General features: G+C 37.2%; 1 protein-coding gene across 3 annotated transcripts in view; it reads left to right on the forward strand.

The window, feature by feature from the left end:
- Window positions 1–22,587, forward strand: part of USP16 (ubiquitin specific peptidase 16) — a 30,596-nt gene that overhangs the window by 2,331 nt on the left and 5,678 nt on the right. For 2 of the 3 annotated variants that reach the window (XM_003895568.4, XM_003895567.4), the window contains 14 exons: window positions 899–1,000; window positions 3,306–3,484; window positions 7,516–7,619; window positions 8,952–9,055; window positions 9,944–10,131; window positions 10,996–11,091; window positions 11,681–11,811; window positions 12,442–12,529; window positions 13,573–13,651; window positions 14,978–15,069; window positions 15,430–15,486; window positions 16,701–16,877; window positions 19,951–20,614; window positions 22,120–22,214. In XM_003895568.4, the coding sequence (XP_003895617.1) occupies window positions 940–1,000; window positions 3,306–3,484; window positions 7,516–7,619; window positions 8,952–9,055; window positions 9,944–10,131; window positions 10,996–11,091; window positions 11,681–11,811; window positions 12,442–12,529; window positions 13,573–13,651; window positions 14,978–15,069; window positions 15,430–15,486; window positions 16,701–16,877; window positions 19,951–20,614; window positions 22,120–22,214 (2,115 nt within the window). In that variant the 5' untranslated portion in view covers window positions 899–939. The remainder of the gene's footprint in view (window positions 1–898; window positions 1,001–3,305; window positions 3,485–7,515; window positions 7,620–8,951; window positions 9,056–9,943; window positions 10,132–10,995; window positions 11,092–11,680; window positions 11,812–12,441; window positions 12,530–13,572; window positions 13,652–14,977; window positions 15,070–15,429; window positions 15,487–16,700; window positions 16,878–19,950; window positions 20,615–22,119; window positions 22,215–22,587) is intronic. The other variant, XM_009202400.3, reaches the window with a different exon arrangement.

The raw sequence follows: 22,587 nt of genomic DNA on the forward strand, positions 1-22,587 counted from the left end.
TTCAATCAAGAGAATGATATAATAAAAATGGCATAACTGGAAGATGAATGTAGTACTGAACTCCCACCCCGATTAGAGTGAGTTGGATTCGAAGCAAGAACTTGGGTGCTATATTTTGTATTTATTTCTAAAATCTATAATTCTAGATAGGTAGACCTGTATGTACTTTTAGCACTTTTCTTGTTTTCTAAGTTTGAATTGTTGACTAAAAAGGTGAAGATGTGATGTGCAGCTAGATTTGTCATAGCCTTCCAAAGTGGTTTTGGCAATAATGTAATAATGTAAATAGTCAAGAATGCAGTTGTAATCAATTTCCATTTAGCTGATATGCATAGGAAATCCTGGTGTGGAAAATGCACAACAGTGTATCACTTTTTGTATTTAGCTTTGAAGCTGTTTTGGAAAATCTCTAACTCCCTTCAGGAGGTTGTTGTCCGAATTATTTTTAATTTTTATTAGAGAAAGTATCAATTTAATTTGCATAGACTGCAGAGCTAAGAAAGATAGCTTAGAAGGAAAGGAAATCAGTTTTCTGATTAAAGTGCCACCATTATTTCACATGTACGTAGTGAGAAGTCAGCTTCCTAAGAGTATCAAGTTCTGAGACTGTTCAAGACCTGTGTAAGAAGACCAGGGTTCTCTCCTGACCTTTTACATGTATTGAAAACCTCTTAAGCTTGCTAAGAATCAGTTTCCTACACTGTGAAAAACAGGAGAGATAACTATTCTATCTACTTGAGTTCCTATTGAAAATTAGATGATTGTATGTGATTGGTCTTTATAAATTACAGTGTGATAGACACGCATAATATATATGGCTTCATTATTTTACTGTCTCCTAGAGAAATATAAGACATACTTTCTTTTTTGTTCAAGCTAACTTTATCTTGTTTTCTAGATTATTATTTTGTGTCAGTAAGTAATCCATAAAGTGCCAACATGGGAAAGAAACGGACAAAGGGAAAAACTGTTCCAATCGATGATTCCTCTGAAACTTTAGGTATATTTCATTGACTGAATCTTTAATGTTTATATCTCTAAATGAATATGTTTTAAAATATGAAAATGGTATAAAACTGTACATTATTGTTATCTGCATTTTAATGTAATGTTTATAATCTATATGTCATTTAACAGTCTTCTACTTTTTTTTTTTTTTTTTTTGAGAAAGAGTCTCACTCTGTCACCCAGGCTGGAGTGCAGTGGTGCAATCTCAGCTCACTGCAACCTCCGCCTCCCAGGTTCAAACGATTCTCTTGTGCCTCAGCCTCCGAGTAACTGGGATTACAGACATATCCCACCACAGCCAGCTAATTTTTTTTTTTTTTAAATAGAGACGATGTTTCCGTATGTTGGTCAGGCTGGTCTTGAACTCCTGGCCTCAAGTGATCCGCCTGCCTCGGCCTCCAAAAGTGCTGGGACTACACATGAGAGTCACTGTGCCCAACCTTCTACAACATTTTTTTTTTTTTTTTTCTGAGATGGAGTCTGGGTCTGTTGCCCAGACTGGAGTGCGGTAGCATGATCTCAGCTCACTGCAGCCTCTGCCTCGCGAGTTCAAGCGATTCTCCTGTCTCAGCCTCATGAGTAGTTGGGATTACTGGTGTGTTCCACCACACCCAGCTAATTTTTGTATTTTTAGTAGAGATGGGGTTTCACCATGTTAGCCAGGCTGATCTTGAACTCCTGACCTCAAGTGATCCACTTGCCTCAGCCTCTCAAAGTTCTGGAATTACGGGCATGAGCCACCGTACCAGACCTTCAACAACATTTTTAATGGCATATTATTGCATTGACCAAAGATCATGGGTATTTCATAATTTATTTAGATAATTTTCTACTGTTACAGATTTAGGTAATCTTTAACTTTTTAGTATTATGAATGGCTCAGTAGTAAACAACTTTATAGCTAAATCTCTCTGTATATTTAAATATTTTCCTAATACACATATATAATTATTTAATAGAAGGGTATCAACATCTTCAAGGCTCTTTTGATTCTGTTGCTAAATTGCCATCCAGGAATGTTTTACTAATTTCCAGGCCCCCTAGCAGCATAGAAAAGTGCCCATTTCCCTGAACCTTCATCAGCACTGGTTAGTATCATCTGTAAAAATCTGTGCTGATTTGATAGTTGAAAAAGGGTACCTTCTTTTTCCAGTTTGTATTTCTTTGAGGACTGAGATTTGGTAGTTTTTCCACATGATCTCAGTTACATTTATATTTCTTTTCTTGGTGCAAGATCATTGGACATAAAGCTAATTATGCCACTTGACTAGTTTCTAAACCTCCAATGTTCCTGACACGACTCAGCACTTTAGAGTGATTTGCAAAGCTCTTTACTTATCTTGGCCCCAACAGAGTTTTCAGCCTCAGGTTCAACTGCTCATTTTTACACATTGTGTAACTCCATCATCTGGGGAGACAGCATGCACTTTTACATGTTTTTGTTCTTGGCATTGGCATTTTCAGATTGCCCTTCACTCCCTGAGGTCACAGTTTAAAGTGTGAGCCGTGAAGTCAGAAAGATTTGAGTCTAAATTCTGGCATAGATACTCAGTAGTTATGTGGGCAGTAAATCTTAGTTTTCTCATTTGTCATTGGGAATAATACTGTCTTCTAGGGTGATTGTAAGGATTAAATGAGATAATGTATGCAAAACATTTAACAAAGTTCATAGAACATATTTAATTAATATCAGCAATTTTTATTACTACTATTATCTTCTAGGATTGCACAGATATTACCTCCCCTGTGACACTTTTGGTGACTTCAGCCTTCTCTTCTTTTGCTGCTACACCATGTTTCAGAGATTTTTATACATTAATTTATTTAGCTGCCTTTCCTTCCGGAATGTGAGCTACTCAAAGGAAAGAGCTGTGACTTGGTCAATTTTGGGCTCCTGAGCGTCTAGCACAGTGCCTGCCCTGTAGTAGGTGTACCATTGACTGAATGAAGGATGTTTTCTACAAATCTTTAAAGATAAAGAGAATCATAAATATGATAAAGGTCCTTAATTTAAAGGGAATAGCCAAATAAATTGAAATGAATTTGTAGTGGGGGCAGTGGTGGTTATATTTAGGACTTTAAGAAAGCAAAACTTCACAAATTTGTATCAAATCTGTTTCTCACATATTCATCTCGTATTATTCAAACATCAAACAATTTTAAGTTCAGAATATCTAACAGTTACTTAACAGAGTAAATTTCATTTTTGAAATGTGAATCAAGGTTAAGTTTTGAGATTAACTGAAGAAAGTGATTTTTGACCTTATATATTCCTTCTCTATTATTTGTTTTAATAGAACCTATGTGCAGACACATTAGAAAAGGATTGGAACAAGGTAACTTGAAAAAGGCTTTAGTGAATGTGGAATGGAATATTTGCCAAGACTGTAAGACTGACAATAAAGTGAAAGATAAAGCTGAAGAAGAAACAGAAGAAAAGCCTTCAGTTTGGTTATGTCTTAAATGTGGCCATCAGGTATGCTTACTTTTAAGATCAATATGAGATTTTAGAAAACTCTTTGAACTTACTTCAGAAGGTATTACTTGGAAGTACAGTATGGGTAAAAGGATACTAGTAACATAGATCGTGTTCTCTGGGGAACCAGTTCTGAGTCTAAAGTGTGTGTATAGGTGGTAGAGTGTTCTCTGGTACCACACCAGTAGAAGTAAGGGAAGCAAGATTAAGCACAGGGAGAAGTTGAATGAAGAGGCAGTGGCAATGGCGTCTCAGCCAATCCCACAGTGATCTCTGCCTGAATTGAGGCAAGGAGCTAGACCTTTCTATCTGTGTATAGACCAGTCACTGGATATGGCCTGTCCCTAGAGCAGGAAGTAACCTTGGGCAAGGCAGCTCCCTTTTGTTGAGACCAATTCCTGGGGGTGGATGGACTAGACTGTGAGCTCTCAGCCGGCCACATTCTCAGCACCTGGGGGAATGAGTAGTACCTTGATCTTTGGGAGTGAGGGCATGTCTGGCTGGCACATCATAGTGTCTGCTCTGGCAGCTCACAGTTACTACCGGGGTACTAAAGTCAGGGCCTCTCAGTTACCCTTAGTGGTGGCAAGTTAAGCTTATATGTTAGGAAATTGGGCTGCTAGGCAGTAGTCATGAAGTCATGAGGCTTCAAGATGAGGCAGATAGCCAGTTGTTTTGTTTTGTTTTTTTTTTTGAGATGGGGTCTTACTCTGTCACCCAGGCTGGAGTGCAGTGGTGCAATCTTGGCTCATGGCAGCCTCTACTTCCCAGGTTCAAGCAGCTTTCCTGCCTCAGTCTCCAGGTAGCTGGAATTACAGGTGTGCGCCACCACGCCCGGCTGATTTTTGTATTTTTAGTAGAGACGGGGTTTTGCCGTGTTGGCCAGGCTGGTCTCAAACTCCTGATTTCAAGTGATCCACTAACTTTGGCTTGCTCAAAGTGCTAGGAATACAGGCGTGAGCCACTGCGCCCAGTCAGGATTTTTTTTTTTTTCATTACATGTTTTCGAGTTGAAAATCTTATTGAGGTTGTAGATCCATGTGCAGATCTAATAAATAATACAGAGAAATCCCTATGCATTTTGCTCAGATGGTAACATTTTACAAAATGAGTATAATATCACAACCAGGATATTGAGATTGATACAACACACCAATCTCAATCAGATCTCCTGAGTTTGACTTCTCTTTTGTGCATGTGTATGTGTACATGTGTATTACATTCGGTACACTTTTGTCACCTGTGTAGATTATTCACCACCACAGTCATGATACTAAATAGTTGAACATCACAGGGATGGCTCATACCCACCTCCCTACTGCCACCACTCTCTCCAGCCCCTGGCAACCACCATTCTATTCTGTATTTCTAAATTTAGTCACTTCATCAGAAAGGTTATATAAATGGAGTCATACAGTGTGCAACATTTTGGGATTGGCTTTTTCTTTTTTCTTTTTTCGAGACAGGGCCTCACTCTCTCACCCAGGCTGGAGTTCAGTGATATAATCATGGCTCACGGCAGCCTTCACCTCCCCAGGCTCAAGTGATCCTCCCATCTCAGCCTCCCGAGTGCAGGGACTACACCTGCATGCCACTACTCATGGCTAATTTTTGTAGTTTTTGTAGAGATGTGGTTTCGGTATACTGCCCAGGCTGGTCTTAAACTCCTGGACTCAAGTGATCCGCCCACCTGGGCCTCCCAAAGTGCTAAGATGATAGGTGTGAGCCACAATGCCCAGCCAGGATTGGCTTTTTCACTCAGCATAATCACCTGAAGATTTATCAAAAAGCTGTGTCTATCAAGTTTATTCTTTTTTTAATCACCGAATGTATTTTATGGTATATATGTACCACAGCTTGTTTTTACTGTTTACCTGTCGAATGACAACATCTGGGCTGATCCCATTTTTTGGTGATTAAATAAAGCCGCTATTAACATTTGTGTACAGGTTTTTGTGTGAACTTAGATTTCATTTCTCTAGGATAAATGTGCAAGAGTGCACTTGCTGGGTCCTATGGCAATTTAATGTTTAGTTTTTTAAGAAACTGCCAAACTATTTTTTCACAGTGACACTACTTTTTGTATTCTTACTAGCACTGTATGAACGATTCACTTTTTCTTCATTTTTGCCAGCATTTACAATTGTCACAGTTTTTTATTTTAGCTGTTGTGAGAGTTGTATACTGATATCTCATTGTGGTCAGTTAAAAAAATCTGTATGTTAGAAAGGAATGTTGTTTACTTGTATTTGAAAGGTTTAATTGTAACCTTTTAAATACATATGGTGAGTATGAATATACTTTGCTATTTCAATTTTTCGGAATATATTTTGTGTTACAAAGTTTACTTGCTACCTTTTTAATTCATAAGAGTAAGACAAGTCAGTATTAACTTTTTTCCCACGAGATACTTTTGGCACTGTTAGCTAATGATTCTTAACTCTTGTGTCAAGACAACTGTATGTTTCAGATGTTCTCAAATGATGTTGTAATTTTCAAAAATAATATCAAATGTTAATTCATTTATTTTGGAATTAAATATTGAGTGGGATAAATTAAGCCAATAGTGTTTGGTATCATAGTTAAGGAATTAGAAACTACCAATGTATATTCCTTCTCCAGAGTATATATCTCGCTGCAGTGGAAACAGGACCGGTTGTTGTACTGTGGTCCAAAAGTTGATAGATTGGTTCCAGTAGATACACAGTGAAGGTATGTTTCTTAGCAGTGATCTGACTAGCTGGAAGCAGGAGTTTTGGTCATGTTCTTTCATGAATAAGCCTATACATCTTCTAGGTAAAAGTCTCCCATTTGCTTGTTTAAATAGTGCTTTTTGACCACCTCCTGTGTTCTAGAATATTTGATAATATATTAAGTCTATTGCTTTGAGCCTTTGGGATTTATAGTTCAGGGGTGAATGGATATAAATATCAGTAACGTTAGTACAAGGTAGAAAATAAGGAATGCCACTAGGAATTTACACCATGTTTTATAGAATTTGTTTAAAGGAAGGAGACAGTATTTTCTCATCTGGAAGATAAGTATAGACTTCTGGGAGGAGGTGGCTTTTGAGCAAGATCTTCAAGAGTCGGTGGGATTTTGTTAGGTAGCAGTGTTCATAAAGGATTCTGGATAAATAGAATAATGTGAACAAAATTGCATAGTTGTGAAAAGTGCTGAGTGTGTTTTTAGCTAGTCATTGGTATGTGAATAAGAGAATGTGGGAGTTAACACTGGAGAGATATGTTGGGGTCAGAGAATGTCAGGTTTGTTTATTAGGGGTTTAAGAGAGCAATTCATAATTTTTGAATTGTGTATGAACAGAGCTTTGTTTAAGGAACATTAAACTGAAAAAATATGCGTGTGAAGGAGGAGGCTAAGGTTAGGGGAATGTTTAGGAGACTGTTAAGGAATCCAAACCAGACTTCATGAGTGACTGCATTAGTGTGGTTTAATTTGGGTTGGAAAGTTGGAGAGGAAGAGTACTTTGAATGCATGGTTTTCTTTTTTTTTTTTTTTTTATTTTGAGATAGTGTTTTCGCTCTTGTTGCCCAGGCTGGAGTGCAGTGGTATGACATTGGCTCACTGCAACCTCTGCCTCCTAGGTTCAAGCAATTCTCCTGTCTCAGCCTCCTAATTAGCTGGGATTACAGATGTGTGCCACCATGCCTGGCTAATTTTTGTATTTTTAGTAGAGACAGGGTTTCACCATGTTGGACAGGCTGGTCTCAAACTCCTGACCTCAGGTGATCCCCCGACCTCAGCCCCCCAAAATACTGGGATTACAGGTATGAGCCACCACGCCCAGCAAGTGCATGGTTTTCTAAATACTTTTTGATTTAAATGTTCTCAGTTGCCTGTGCATATTTAAGTTTTAACAAAATACTGATTCTGGAGTCTAACATTTTCTTTTCAAGATTGTTAAGAGTGGCAGAGTTTCATGAGCCACTTCCTTGTTTATGATAGATTTTGCATTCTCCCCTCCTGCTGAATTTTTATGGCCTTGAGGTTTATGATTATGATTTTTTTAGGGCTGTGGCAGAAATTCTCAGGAGCAGCATGCCTTGAAGCACTATCTCACACCAAGATCTGAACCTCACTGTCTGGTTCTTAGTTTGGACAACTGGAGTGTATGGTGAGTTTCAGTTCCTCTGCCGGTTGGGTGGAAATTATTTGAAATACTGGAGAATAGAAATGTTTAAATATGTTTAAGAAGAAAACAATTTAAAATTTTTGTAGTATGTTTTAAAATACCATCACTTTCACAAAGCTAAGAATGTGGTGTTATCAGAAGCTTCTACTTGGACGTTTGCACAAACAGAAAAATTGTAACATAGAAGACTTAAGAATCTTTACCCCTTCGTTTTTCTCACTTGTGATATTATAAGGCATATAGTGGAGATAGGGACGCTAAGAACAAATTTCAGATAAACAAGATTGTAATAAAATTTTGGCTATGAATTTGCGTGAAAATAAATATCAGGCTTGTATGTTACAGATGCTGCATCGTAACATCATTAAAACAGATTTTTACCTCTTAAAAATCATTTTCACAGTAGTCTTCACTGAATGACATCTTTTTTTTTTTTTTTTTTTTTTTGGGATGGAATCTCTTTCTGTCGCCCAGGCTGGAGTGCAGTGGCGCCATCTCAGCTCACCGCAACCTCTGCCTCCCGGGTTCAAGCAATTATCCTGCCTCAGCCTCCCGAGTAGCTGGGACTATAGGCATGTACCACCATGCCCAGCTAATTTTTGTATTTTTAGTAGAGACAGGGTTTCACCATGTTGGTCAGGCTGGTCTCAAACTCCTAACCTTGTGATCCTCTCGTGATTCGCATGCCTCGGCCTCCCAAAGTGCTGGAATTACAGGCATGAGCCACTGTGCCTAGCTTGAATGACATCTTGCAGTTGTAAGTGTTGTTACTTTTGTCTGGCTAACACAGTGAAACCCCATCTCTACTAAAAATATCAAAAAAAAAATTAGCCGGGCGTGGTGGTGGGCACCTGTAATCCCAGCTATTCAAGAGACTGAAGCAGGAGGGTGGCATGAACCCGGGAGGCAGTGCTTGCAGTGAACGTAGATGGTGCCACTGCACTCCAGCCTGGGCGACAGAGCGAGACTCTGTCTCAAAAAACAAAAAAGAAGTTGTTATTTTTGTTAGTGTAGTTCTGTATTTTAAAATATATGTAGAAAAATCTTTTGACTTCAATGTTATAACCAGTAAAGTAAAATATTTGGGGTATTTCATCGTACTACTTACATGCAGCTGTAATTCTGGCAAATGTTGTTAATAATAAACCAGAGTAAATATGCACTGTCTTCTTCAGGAAAACAGAATTTTTATGTTCAGTTTCTTTAATAGAATAAGTTGACATTACACACTTTGGATTCCAGGAATTATTATTTATCTCCCCCTTTTTAGTTGTCAGTTTGTCATTTTTCTTTCTGTGATTTTTTGGGACACAGGTGTTACATATGTGATAATGAGGTCCAGTATTGTAGTTCAAACCAATTGGGTCAAGTGGTTGATTATGTTAGAAAACAAGCGGGCATTACAACTCCAAAGCCAGGTAAAATAATTTGTTTCTTTAATATATACCAAATGTTGATTTGTGTATCTGCTGATACTTAGATTTGTTATACTACCTAGTGTTACATACAGCTGAGTAACATTAGTTATGGTTGATTTCAAACTATGAAACTTTTTAGTTTCAGGTATTAGAAGGGATGTAATAAATGGTCTAGTCAGATGTGATGAAGGCCATGGACTAAGGTAATGACCAATAGGCCTGTTCCCATAACCCTAGCCAGGCTTACTGTAGACCTGCCTTACACTGTTCTTACTGTCGTAATTTTGTAATAGCAAGATTTCTGTCTGTTTGCTGGGATAACATAAAAGTAAAGCATTTGTGATTCCTTCTAATGGTCAGATATTTCTTAGGTTCTTTCCATGCATAATTAAATTAATTGACTGATATACAGCATTTGCTTTAAGCATGTTTTTTAAGTTTTTATTGTCACAAGTATCTTTGTCAGAGCCAGAATTACTTGTTTTTTACTTTAGGATTGATTTTTGACCCAAGGAATTCATTAAAAAATGTATTTTATGTCCACGTTCTTGATTGTTTTATATTCTTAATTTCACAAGGTAAGATGTGTTCATTTGTAAAGAATTTTTATGCAGTAAAAAAGGGAGATTTATACCAAAGCACATACTGTTTGGTTTCATTTGTCAAACTGTTGCTTACTTTAGGTCTGAGTATTTGTTGTTTATTGGGTTTTTTTTTTTTTGCATGGCAATTTACCTGTATTTATTTAAAATCAAATGGGTGGGTGGGTAGGAAATAATGTCTTTAGGTAAACTCACAGACTCTAATACTGTTTCCCAAGTATACGTCTGTGTTCGATATGACCGTATTACACATTTTGCTAAATGTTTTCTTCTTCTTTTTTTAAAGCAGAGAAAGATAATGGAAATATTGAACTTGAAAATAAAAAATTAGAAAAAGAGAGTAAAAATGAACAAGAGAGAGAAAAGAAGGAAAACATGGCTAAAGAGAATCCTCCCATGAATTCTCCTTCCCAGATAACTGTGAAAGGACTCAGTAATTTGGGAAACACGTGTTTCTTCAATGCAGTTATGCAGGTACATTGTCATTTTTTTCCCTTTAAAAAAAAAACACATCCTTTTCCTTAGAGAATCTGCTACTTAATTCCCCCCTAAGTAATTTATTTCTATGTATCCAAAGAAAACTTTTTTTTTTTTTTTTTTTGAGACAGGGTCTCACTCTGTCACTCAGCTGGAGTGCAGTGGCACAATCTCGGTTCACTGCAGCCTCTGCTTCTTGGGCTCAAGCAATCCTCCTACCTCAGCCTCCAGAGTAACTAGGACTATAGGCATGCGCCACCACTCCCAGCTAGTTTTTGTATCTTGTAGAGATGGGGTTTCGCCATGTTGCCTAGGCTAGTCTTGAACTTCTGGGCTCAAGCAGTCCACCCACTTTGGCCACCCAAAATGTTTAGATTACAGGCATGAGCCAACTCGCCTGGCCAAAGAAAACTTAAGGAAAGTTTTATTACGTAACAGTAAGACAGTTTGGTGAGCGCTCGGGTGCAGTGGGTTTGAAACAAATATTGCTGCTTCTTTCATGGAGCTTGCACTTGGGTGGTGGAAACACAGGATAACCTCGTACAGAAGCAAATATGTAGCTACAGGTGGTGGTAAGTGGTTGTGAGAGAATCATGGTAGAGGATTGGGGATAGCTACTTCTGATTGGGTGGTAGGAGAATGCCCCACTGAGGTGATGAATAAGTTCAGAAATGAAGTAGTTATGACCCAAATAGAGTTGGGAGAGAAGCGTCTGTAACTTTTCATTTTCCGAGTACAGATACAGTAGAGATTTTAGTGTTGGTCATGATTTTCTTTTTTGATAGAATAGATACTTACGAAGTGTTTAAGTTGATTTGCCTTTAAATAATTTTTCTCTTTTTTTTTCACCCTACATGCTAGAACTTGTCACAAACACCAGTGCTTAGAGAACTATTAAAAGAAGTGAAAATGTCTGGAACAATTGTAAAAATTGAACCACCTGATTTGGCATTAACAGTATGTTCTTTAAACTTTTCTAATCTGTAACTTTCCTCTCTGAATGTCTGTTTTCTAAATTATTTTAAATAATTGGCACTCATGTCCACCGTTTTCGTTTTGTTTTAGTTTAGGCTACTAAGTTAAACAGTTTCAGGCTAATAGAAGTTTTAAGGAGCCTTTACATCTGTTTGCTCTGTGTGTGCTCTGATTTTCTGTGCTCGAGTGTTAAGCTTCCTTCTTGGGAACGTGTATATGTTTGTGAAGCCTTAGGCTTACCTTATTATTTTTAACATCTTTAAGGTGACTTAAGAGCTGTGTAATCAAATAAATATTGCTTTATCCATTTTTATTATTTACATTTTGCTTTGGCTCTTTCAATTCTTAGGTAGTAAGTGTTCCGGATAATCTAAAACTAAAATAGTAGAGCTGAATTCTGCATAAGACAGTCTGTGACCAAACAGTTTCTGTATCTTTTGATGTACATTTTAAACTTAAATGGGGCAGTTCTGTCAGGAACATTGACAGTGTATGTTAACTAATTAGATTTTAGTAAAGTCAATGATTCCAAAATTTGACTGAAGAAAGTAATTTCTCTTCCCATATTCAGGAACCGTTAGAAATAAACCTTGAGCCTCCAGGCCCTCTTACTTTAGCCATGAGCCAGTTTCTTAATGAGATGCAAGAGACCAAAAAGGGGATTGTGACACCTAAAGAACTCTTTTCTCAGGTCTGTAAAAAGTGAGTATCCACTTTGATTGTGCTTTCAGTGCCTCAGATGCTGAGAAATCGTATTAATATAAAAATATAAAAATATTAATAGCATTACATTTAGTCAACCCTCTGTATACAAAACGCATAGTTTTTTTTCATTTGGATTTTAAAATATATTTTATGTGATAGTTATATCTCCCAAGGGTGTTAATGGACTAAACAGAAATTTGTAGAAACTAGAACTCTCTGGCCAGTTGCGGTGGCTCACGCCTGTAATCCCAGCATTTTGGGAGGGTGAGGCGGGCGGATCACAAGGTCAGGAGATCAAGACCATCCTGGCTAACACAGTGAAACCCTGTCTCTACTAAAAATACAAAAAATTACCTGGGTGTGGTGGCGGGTGCCTGTAGTCCTAGCTACTCGGGAAGCTGAGGCGGGAGAATGGCGTGAACCCGGGAGTTGGAACTTGCAGTGAGCCGAGATTGCCCCACTGCACTCCAGCCTGGGCAACAGAGCGAGACTCCGTCTCAAAAAAAAAAAAAAAGAAAAGAAACTAGAACTCTCTGAGATTTGGAATATGATCCTAAGATTTTCTAAAAATAGCTTCAGATCTTAGTAGACTGAAGATTGCTTTTCTGTCTTTTTGTTTTTCTCCAGAGCAGTGCGGTTTAAAGGCTATCAGCAGCAAGACAGCCAGGAGCTGCTTCGCTATTTATTGGATGGGATGAGAGCAGAAGAACACCAAGTTAGCATGTTACGACCATTGTATTTTATAATCTTATCTTCATAAGCTGTCTGTCTCATTTGATATCTTACGAGTTAAAACAATGAAAGCTAGATATTAAGGCCATGATACTTTTAAATTTTTTCTTACACCAGCTTTTTCAACTAGTATGTTTTCACCATTAGAATGAATCCAGAGAATTAGCAGTGATTCTCTTTCTCATGATGGCTTAAGTTTAGTTGATGTTTACAGCATTAATGTTCTTTAAAGGTTCTGTTGTACTAACCTATGAGAAGAGCTGCCAAATATTGGAAAATGTTGCTCCCAAAATAGTTCCCAGGTGCAGCATACCCTTACTCTTATTCTGAGTCTGATTTAACACTGTTTTTTGAATCTAGAAAGTATTTTCATTTTGTAGGAGTCAGGGAACATTTGTTGCATTTTAAAATTTTTGTTATTTGCCAGGATATAAAATAATGTATTTGGGGATATGAATTAATGAGTACTCATAATAGTGATAATAACTAATATTTATTTTGCACTTATTTTATGCCAATCACTGTTTTCAGTGTTTTGTATTAATTCCCTTACTTCGTTCTCACAAAGTTTTTGCGAGGTGGATACTGTGATTTTTTTCCTATTCCATAGATAGAGAATCTAGGCTGTGAAGAAGTTCAGTACATAGTTTAAGGTCCCCCAGAAATAATGGAGCTGGGCTTTAAGCACTGGAGTCAGCCCCTGTGGCCCTCACGTAATCATTCTGCTTGTAGGACAAGCTATTTCAGTTTCTTTTCAAAGGAGGCGGGCATGTTCTGATAAGCTGTGGTTTGAAAAGGTTTAAGATCTTGAAATGATAAGATAATACCTTTATTCAATGGTTAGTGATGGCTTTGCAGCATAATTCCTTTTTAGGTCCTTGAATTAATTTTGAAAATGTGATTTTGGAATTATTTAGTAAAAATGGGGAGCTGTATCCTGATCACTTTCTTGACTTGATTACATATTTTCTAAGGAAAATAAAATTTAAAATTTAATAGTATATATATTCATTTTATTACTTTTAGAGAGTGAGTAAAGGAATACTTAAAGCATTTGGTAATTCTACTGAAAAATTGGATGAAGAACTAAAAAATAAAGTTAAAGGTAATGTCTGACTTTTTGAACTAAAACACTATAGTTGAAATCCTCTGTATCTTAGGACAAGATTGCTGGCACATGTATTTCCAAGTCCACAATTATTAATGTATAATTTCTCTTTATCAACATTGATTAGTAAAAATTATTCAGTATTCCAAAAGTGGACAATTTTAACCTGTGGTGTATTCTTTTTATGTATTAAAGATAGAGCTAAGATGAATTACAGTTTTACTTTTCAAAAGCTTTAAATTATAATTAGCAGTAATACATGAATTGTATTTGTTACTGTGAGTTGTCAGTAGTTGGTATTAATCACGGAGCCAACTTAGTTCTTATTATGTGGCATGTAAAGATTTAGGACAGATCTGCCCAGTAGAACTTCCTGTGTTGATGGAACTCTTCTGTATCTTTGCTGTCCCGTATAGAAGCAACTAGGCACGTGTGTCGCCTGAAATGTGACTGGTGAAACTGAGGAACTACATTTTTATTTTTATTTAATTGTAATTAAATTTACATAGCCACAAGTGACTAAGGGCTACTGTATTATAAAGCACAGATTTGAATCAACTAATAGCAACTCTTTGCCTCCTTGGTGCCCTTTAGAGCCTGGCCAGTAATGAAGAGAATTATCCCAGCTGGCATTTTCTGTCGTAAAAGTGTGATTCTGCATAAATTGTCATTTGAATAATGCTTATAGGCTTCACGTATTTGGAAAATTGGCTGACCAAGTAGTAAAATTAGGGCTTTTAGTTAGATTAAACTTATCAAGATTATTTCTAGAAACAGGAAAATAAAAGGAAGATTTTGTTTGAAACATTTTCCTGAGGTTTTTCTTTTGTTTTTAAAATATAACAGGAGTTCGGTCTTAAGAGTTCACAAAACAAGTTACATGCATTTTCTCTCCCAGTTTGCTACTGTGGTATCTTTTATCAGTCTTGAATGTTAGAATGTTAGAGCTAAAACTAAGGAGCTAGACTGTCATTCAGCTTAGTCCGAGCTGTTCATTTTATACTAACAGAGAGAGAGACATAGAAGTCTCACTGACTTGCACAGTTTACTGCCCACTGACTAGGTCTTGGATAAGGACTTTTTTGTCTTATTCCTAAAAGGTGATTGTGTTCAATTATGTTATGCTCAGAGGTGGAATTTATAATACTGACTTCTATTGCATAAAAATGAAATAATGGTGATTATGAATGGAGGAAGAAGTCTGTGGGACAGGAAATTTAAAATAAAATTTTAGAGTTAGATAGGTAAGTAGTTTTAGTTTTTCTTATTTAATTAATTATATAAAGGTAATTGGTAATTGATAAATTTTTTTTTTCTCCTTAGACTATGAGAAGAAAAAATCAATACCAAGTTTTGTTGACCGCATCTTTGGTGGTGAACTAACTAGTACGATCATGTGTGATCAATGCAGAACTGTAAGTAGATGTGATGTGTACTGGGTTTATTCACTAATATTCATAGAGTAGTTTATCTATTGTTTATTTCAAAAATAGAAATCTCTACCTTCATAGGATATCTTTTTAAACTATTCAGATGTGCATGGTTCTTTGTGGGAAATGTCAGCACTCCTTAATTCTTGAAGAAGTTAAACATTTTGATTTATTTTCCCCAACCCAAAGTCCTCAGTGTTGTGTAATTTTTCATTTCAAATTTTCTTAAGCCTTTGTTTATTTTAAAACCCTCCCCCTACCCCCCATCCCACAGGGCAGGGAGTAGCTTACTATGTAACATTTACAGTATTTACATTTTTACATTGTCTTTTTTGATTGGTTAAGGTCTCCTTGGTTCATGAATCTTTCCTTGATTTGTCTCTCCCAGTTTTAGATGATCAGGTAAGACTATTGAGTTTATTTTATTCAAGTAGATTTATTTTCCTGTAAGATTTTACTGGGGGAAGCCCTGTTACTCTTTTTAAGTTTGTATATTACTGGCACATGCAGAAATTTTTCTTAATTTGAGGTAGAATAATTTTTAGGATTTGAATAAAGAACAGGGTAACTACTTTTAAAAACAAGGATGAGGGGCTGGGCGCGGTGGCTCAAGCCTGTAATCCCAGCACTTTGGGAGGCCGAGACGGGCGGATCATGAGTTCAGGAGATCGAGACCATCCTGGCTAACACGGTGAAACCCCGTCTCTACTAAAATACAAAAAAAATTAGCCGGGCGAGGTGGCGGGCGCCTGTACTCCCAGCTACGCGGGAGGCTGAGGCAGGAGAATGGCGTGAACCTGGGAGGCGGGGCTTGCAGTGAGCTGAGATCCGGCCACTGCACTCCAGCCTGGGCAACAGAGCCAGACTCCGTCTCAAAAAAAAAAAATAATAAAATAAAATAAATAAAAACAAGGATGAGGAAAAGACGATGTATTCAGAATTCTGTACAAGTAATTACTTTGATTGGTTTCCATACAGGGAAGTGTTTTCCTTGTATTAAAATTAATACTTATTTTTGTTATTTAAGACTAACCACGAATCCCTTGCACACCTAAGTTCATAAATGTTAAAGAGTATTATTTCATTTTAATTTGGTTCCTTTTAAGTAGTAGTAGGAAAAAAGAGATGTTATGAGTATTGGATAAATCATTATTCAACTTCGTATGAATTATGAGACCTTTGGCTTGTTACTTGGCAATTAGTCTCACCAAACTTTATTTTCTCTTTTTCTAAAACTGTCATATGCATGCAAAGAAAGAAAAGAATAAAAAAGAATACACTGTGGTGACTTATGTAAGTCACTTAGAAAATGTATTTGGAAATGGACATATTTACAGTGTGACACAGCATGTATCTAATAAAATTCGTTGTATTTCTATTACACTTGCATGTGGCATTGCCTTTTGCTGTTTTGTTGGTTTGCTTGTTTTCTCATTATGTGAAGATTGCTTTCTAGTATATGAGATGAATGAATTTTGTCTCGTCTATTTTCAAATACTGTGGAAAATAAAACCAGTGTATAATAGAAGTAGAAAAATATTTACATAGCACGGATTTTTTTCACCAAACGGTAGTTGTAAAATTTTGTTTTTGACCTATGTTATCTATATTTTAAGAGTGGTAAGAAAAGTGTCAATGACAAAAATCTGAAAAAGACAATGGAGGATGAAGATCAAGATAGTGAGGAAGAAAAAGATAACGACAGTTACATAAAAGAGAGAAGTGATATTCCTTCTGGAACAAGTAAGCACTTACAGAAAAAAGCAAAGAAACAAGCCAAAAAGCAAGCCAAGGTGGGTAATTAGTAGGAAAATCATATGCTTCTAATTTTATATTTTGAACTATTGAGTGTGTAGTCTGAATGACGTTGGTTAGACATGTCTGTTATTTTAGATACAGCGCTTTCATTTGGCAGTTGCAGAATTTAGCTCATTTAGTATTCTCTGCAGGGAAATTGCTTTGAGTATATGTGAAGAAAACGTGCTTTTTTAAAAAAATCCTGCATTGCTTGTAACAAGTATTTGTAGTAAATTTAGTTAACTTAATTTTTTGAGTTAGTATATTGATGCTCACAAATTTAAAAATTTATAAAGATAAACAATAAATCCCCCTTCCACCAGTGTTTTTTTCTCCCCGCTGCCACCAAGACGGAGTCTTGCTATCACCCAGGCCAGAGTGCAGTGGCACGATCTGTGCTCACTGCAACCACTATCTCCCAGGTTCAAGCAATTCTCGTGCCTCAGCCTCCTGAGCAGTCAGGACTACAGGCGCATGCCACCAATCATAGCTAATTTTTATATTTTTAGTAGAGACAGGGTTTCACCATTATTGGCCAGGCTGGTCTCAAACTCCTGACCTCAAGTGATCCGCCCGCCTCGGCCTCCCAAAGTGCTGGGATTACAGGCATGAGCCATTGCACCCTGCCGACCACCACTTTCCTTTTATGAGAAAGATAAACATTTTCGTTTCTTCTTACGTATCCTTCTGGAGTTTCTTTTGGAAAATATGAGCAAATACAAATATGCAGTCTTGGTTTTCTCCCCCCTTTCTTACCATACACACCATTCTGGATTGTATTGTTTGTTTATACTTAGATTCTTGGAGTCCTTTCCATTTTAGTATATAAAACTTGTTCATTTTGTTTTTTTCTTTTTTGAGATGGAGTCTCACTTTGTCTCGCTTTGTCGCCCAGGCTGGAGTGCACATGGCGAGATCTTGAACTGCCTCCCGGGTTCAAGTAATTCTCCTGCCTCAGCCTCTCAAGTAGCTGGGATTACAGGCATGTGCCACCATGTCTGGCTAATTTTTGTATTTTTAGTAAAGACAGGTTTTGCCATGTTCGTCAGGCTGGTCTCTAACTCCTGACCTCAGATAACCTGCCCACTTCAGCCTCCCAAAATGCTGGGATTACAGATGTGAGACTCCGTTCCTGGCCCATTCTTTCTTTCTTTCTTTTTTTTTTTTTTTCCACAGTTACATGATTCTGTTTTATGGATGTGCCATAATTCATTTAGCCATTTCTCTATTGATTTAGGTTGTTTCTAGTCTTTTGCTGTAATGGTCAATGCTCTAGTGAATAACCCTACACATATGTCATCTGTAGGGTAAATTTTGAGAAGAGAGATTGCATTTGTAGTTTTGGTTGATACTAATTGTCCTTCACGAAGGTTGCTCCTGACCTTTGACAGCTGTGTGTTATCAAACTTCCAGATTTTGATTGGTGTGTTAGATGGGAAATATTATCTCAATGCAGTTTTATTTTGCATTTATTTTAATATAAATTAAGCATATTTTTATGTTTCAGAGCCATTTGTGTTTCATTTTCTTTGAAGTTTTTGCTTGTATTCCTTTCTCATTTTTTATTCATGTGTTCCTCTGTTTTTACGGAAACATCAGAAAATGTTTGGGTCCCATCCTTTTGGCTGCCCTTCGTTCTTCTGGTATTACAGAGTAGCCTCACGCGGGTTGTTCTTTCAGTTACAACCAGAAATGCTAACCCCTTTGCGTTTTTAGGCATTTCAGTAACAGGAATCTTGATGAAATGCCTTCTTTTCTTCTCTGTTTGGAAGTAGGTTGCAAGTGGCAAGAGTGATTTAAAGGGAAAAGTTCTTTACTCTCTTCTGTAAGTGCAGCTACCTTGCTTCTTTGTTAACTTCAGGCCATTTTTTTCTCAGAATACTTTTGTCCATTCCTCTGACCAATCTGCCCTGTACTTGTACATCCTTGAGTTTTCTTTCAGTTTTTTTTTTTTTTTTTTTTAAATCTCAGTGAAACCTTGACCCAATAACTCATATGGATACGTTTATTTCTGTTAGGTGTGTAGTCAGACCCACCATATGGTATAACATTTGACTGCCTGGGTTTAACAGTCTTATTACTCTGCCTGGATTACTTCTCTTAGCACAGAGACCATGTCTTGCATATTTTATTTCTGCAATAGGGTGCTTTTTTGATGGTTGGTGATGGTTTATACCTGATTTCATTTAAATAACTTTTTCTTTCTTTTTTTTTGGGAAGAGTCACTCTGTTGCCCAGGCTGGAGTGCAGTGGTGTGGTCTCGGCTCACTGCAACCCCACCTCCCATGTTCGAGCGATTCTCTTTTCTCAGTCTCCTGAGTAGCTGGGACAACAGGCACGCACCACCCATGCATGCATTACAGGCACGCCTGGCTAATTTTTGTATTTTTAGTAGAGATGGGGTTTCACCATGTAGGCCAGGCTGGTTTCAAACTCCTCACCTCAAGTGAGACGCCCTCTTCAGCCTCCCAAAGTGTTGGGATTACAGGTGTGAGCCACTGCACCTGGCCTAAATAACTTTTCTTCATAATTTATTTATTTTTTTTTTTGAGACAGAGTCTTGCTCTGCCACCCAGGCTGGAGTATGGTGTGCATGATCATAGCTCACAGTAATCTTGAACTCCTGGGCTCAAGTGATCCTCCCACCTCAACCTGCTGAGTAGCTGGGACTACAGGTGCACACCAACGTGCCCAGCTAATTTTTATTTTTATTTTTTTTTAGAGATGGGGTCTCAGTATGTTGCCCAGGCTTGTCCCAAACTCCTCAAGTGGTCTCTTGTGATCCTTTTGCTTTGGCCTTCCACAGTGCTAGGATTACAGGTGTTAGCCACCATGCCCAGCCAATTTCTTCACAATTTATTCGATCCTTGGTAGTAAAGGAACTTTTTAGGATCAGATTGTGAGAGTGAACTCTTCCTTAGGAAATTATTTTTGATCGACAAGCAACAAAACTGGATATAGTACATGTGTGTGCTTTCTCTTTCTTCCTTTGTCTCTCTTCTTCCTTTTCTCCCTCTCTTTCTTTTTTTTTCTTTCTTTCTTTTTTAATACCTTATACTTTTTACCCAGAACCAACGAAGACAACAAAAAATTCAAGGAAAAGTTCTTCATTTAAATGATATTTGTACTATTGACCATCCTGAAGATAATGAATATGAAGCTGAAATGTCACTTCAAGGAGAAGTAAATATTAAATCCAACCATATTTCACAAGAGGGTGTTATGCATAAAGAATATTGTGTCAACCAGAAAGATTTGAATGGCCAAGAAAAAATGATAGAAAGTGTAACTGACAATCAAAAATCCACAGAGGAAGTCGATATGAAAAATATCAACATGGATAATGATCTGGAGGTTTTAACATCTTCTCCCACTGAATGTACTAGGAATTTAAATGGTGCCTACCTAACGGAAGCGAGCAATGGAGAAGTGGACATTTCCAATGGTTTCAAAAACCTAAATTTGAATGCTGCTCTTCATCCTGATGAAATAAATATAGAGATTCTGAATGACAGTCATACTCCTGGAACAAAGGTGTATGAGGTTGTAAATGAAGATCCAGAAACTGCTTTCTGTACTCTTGCAAACCGGGAAGTTTTCAATACTGATGAGTGTTCAATCCAACATTGTTTATATCAGTTCACCCGTAACGAGAAACTTCGAGATGCGAATAAACTGCTTTGTGAAGTATGCACACGGAGACAGTGTAATGGACCAAAGGCAAATATGAAAGGTATGTTAATGCTCTCACTGTAAGTAAAATTAATATTCAGGGACAGATTTTGCCCTGCATAGGTAGAGTGCTCCTATTCTAATTGTATCGGGATTTGGATGGCATGAATAAGTGTCCTCTTCTGTGTAAATATTTTAATAGAAGGATGGAAGAAGTAGGACTTTATTGAAGTGGCTAATACACTATGACATCCCAGCAGCAGTTAAATGGGACAGTTTTCTCCCTGACATCTCTCCCTGTGGGTAAATTATCCCCTTGGAATACGGTCACCACAACATCCTGACACACACTGGCTATTTTTTACCACCCTTACCTCCTTTGCACCCAGTATGCCACATTTGAATTTATCAATGAACTAATGTGACATGCCCAGTGCAAAGCACTGGGAAGACAGTGCTTTCTTACAGTCTTCCTCAAATGGGAAAAAGAAACATACTGACAATTTCCATTATCTCCCCACTGCCTTTTTTTTTTTTTGAGTTTGGGTAAATAGGATGTGGAGGGGCCATGGATTCCTAAGGATTTTTACTAGAATTGTTGAAACATTTTAAAATTGTAAGTAAAATTTTATTTATTTATATGTAGAGACAAAAAGGCTGTTTTTTTGTGTGTGTGTATGTGTATATATAAATCTTATATGTGTGTATGTGTATATATATAGATATATATCAGCTCAGAGACCATACAAGAATAGGCTTACTTTTTGTGTGTGTGTATATATATATATATATATATATATATCAGCTCAGAGACCATACATATATATGTGTGTGTGTGTGTGTGTGGTGTGTGGGTGTGTGTGTGGGTGTGTGTGTATATATATGTTTTTTTTTTTTTTTTTGAGACAGAGTCTTGCCCTGTCTCCCAGGCTAAAGTGCAGTGGCCAATCTCAGCTCACTGCAGTCTCTGCCTCCCGGGTTCAAGAGATTCTCCTGCCTCAGCCTCCCAAGTAGCTGGAACTACAGGCGCCCACCACCACACCTGGCTAATTTTTGTATTTTTAGTAGAGATAGGGTTTCGCCACATTGGCCAGCCTGGTCTTGAACTCCTAACCTCAAGTGATTTGCCCGCCTAGGTCTCCCAAAGTCTTGGGATTACAGGCGTGAGCCATCGCACCCAGTCTAAAAAATATTTTTTGTAGGTGAACATTTGCAAATTATTTGATATGATGGAATATACTAAACTTTGAACCTCATTAACCAAAATATTGTGTCTCTCCACAGTAATTCCACTTTTTTCTTTGATTGTAATCATTCTCAGTTATTACAGTATTTTGATTTCATCAGTAAGAATTTATGGACATTTTTATCTCGTATAAGTACTTATGAAATATCTTTGATTTTGCCTCTTACTCCACAAATTCTACAGTGTTTGTTATCTGGTCCTTCATAGAAAAAGTTTACTGATCCTTGCTTTAGATGTTTGAAATGATTTTATAGCAAACCTGAATGCTGTAGGGGTCCAAAATGATTTTCACCCTGTTAAAAATTTCTTCTTTTCTTTAGGTGAAAGGAAGCATGTTTATACCAATGCCAAAAAGCAGATGCTAATTTCTCTTGCTCCTCCTGTTCTTACTCTTCATTTAAAGAGATTTCAGCAGGTACTCCTTGTTACCCAAAATTTGTTTTAAATATGTAACACCTATTTTGTTTATTACCTATTTTATTCAGTACTGTCTCAACATATTACTATGTTTCTTTGGTTTTCTGTTGTTTCTCAACTCTAATGTCAATGAAGTCAGAAAGGGAAAAAAATAGGGGCTAGGCAGAGGCGCATGTGAAGGTGGAGGCACAATCTCCTCAGATTTCCTAGAATTCATGTTCTTCTTTTTAGTAAGATTGGCATCTTACTTTTATTTCAGGTTAAATAAAATAAAAGACTGGTGTATTACATATATCTCATGCTTAGGAATATTAGCTTATCTTTTCTGTTTTGTGTGTGGCATCTTATTTTTATGGACCCTTGATGAAAAG

Source organism: Papio anubis, chromosome 4 (genome assembly GCF_008728515.1).
Source record: "Papio anubis isolate 15944 chromosome 4, Panubis1.0, whole genome shotgun sequence".
In the NCBI taxonomy this organism is placed as follows: Eukaryota; Metazoa; Chordata; class Mammalia; order Primates; family Cercopithecidae; genus Papio; species Papio anubis.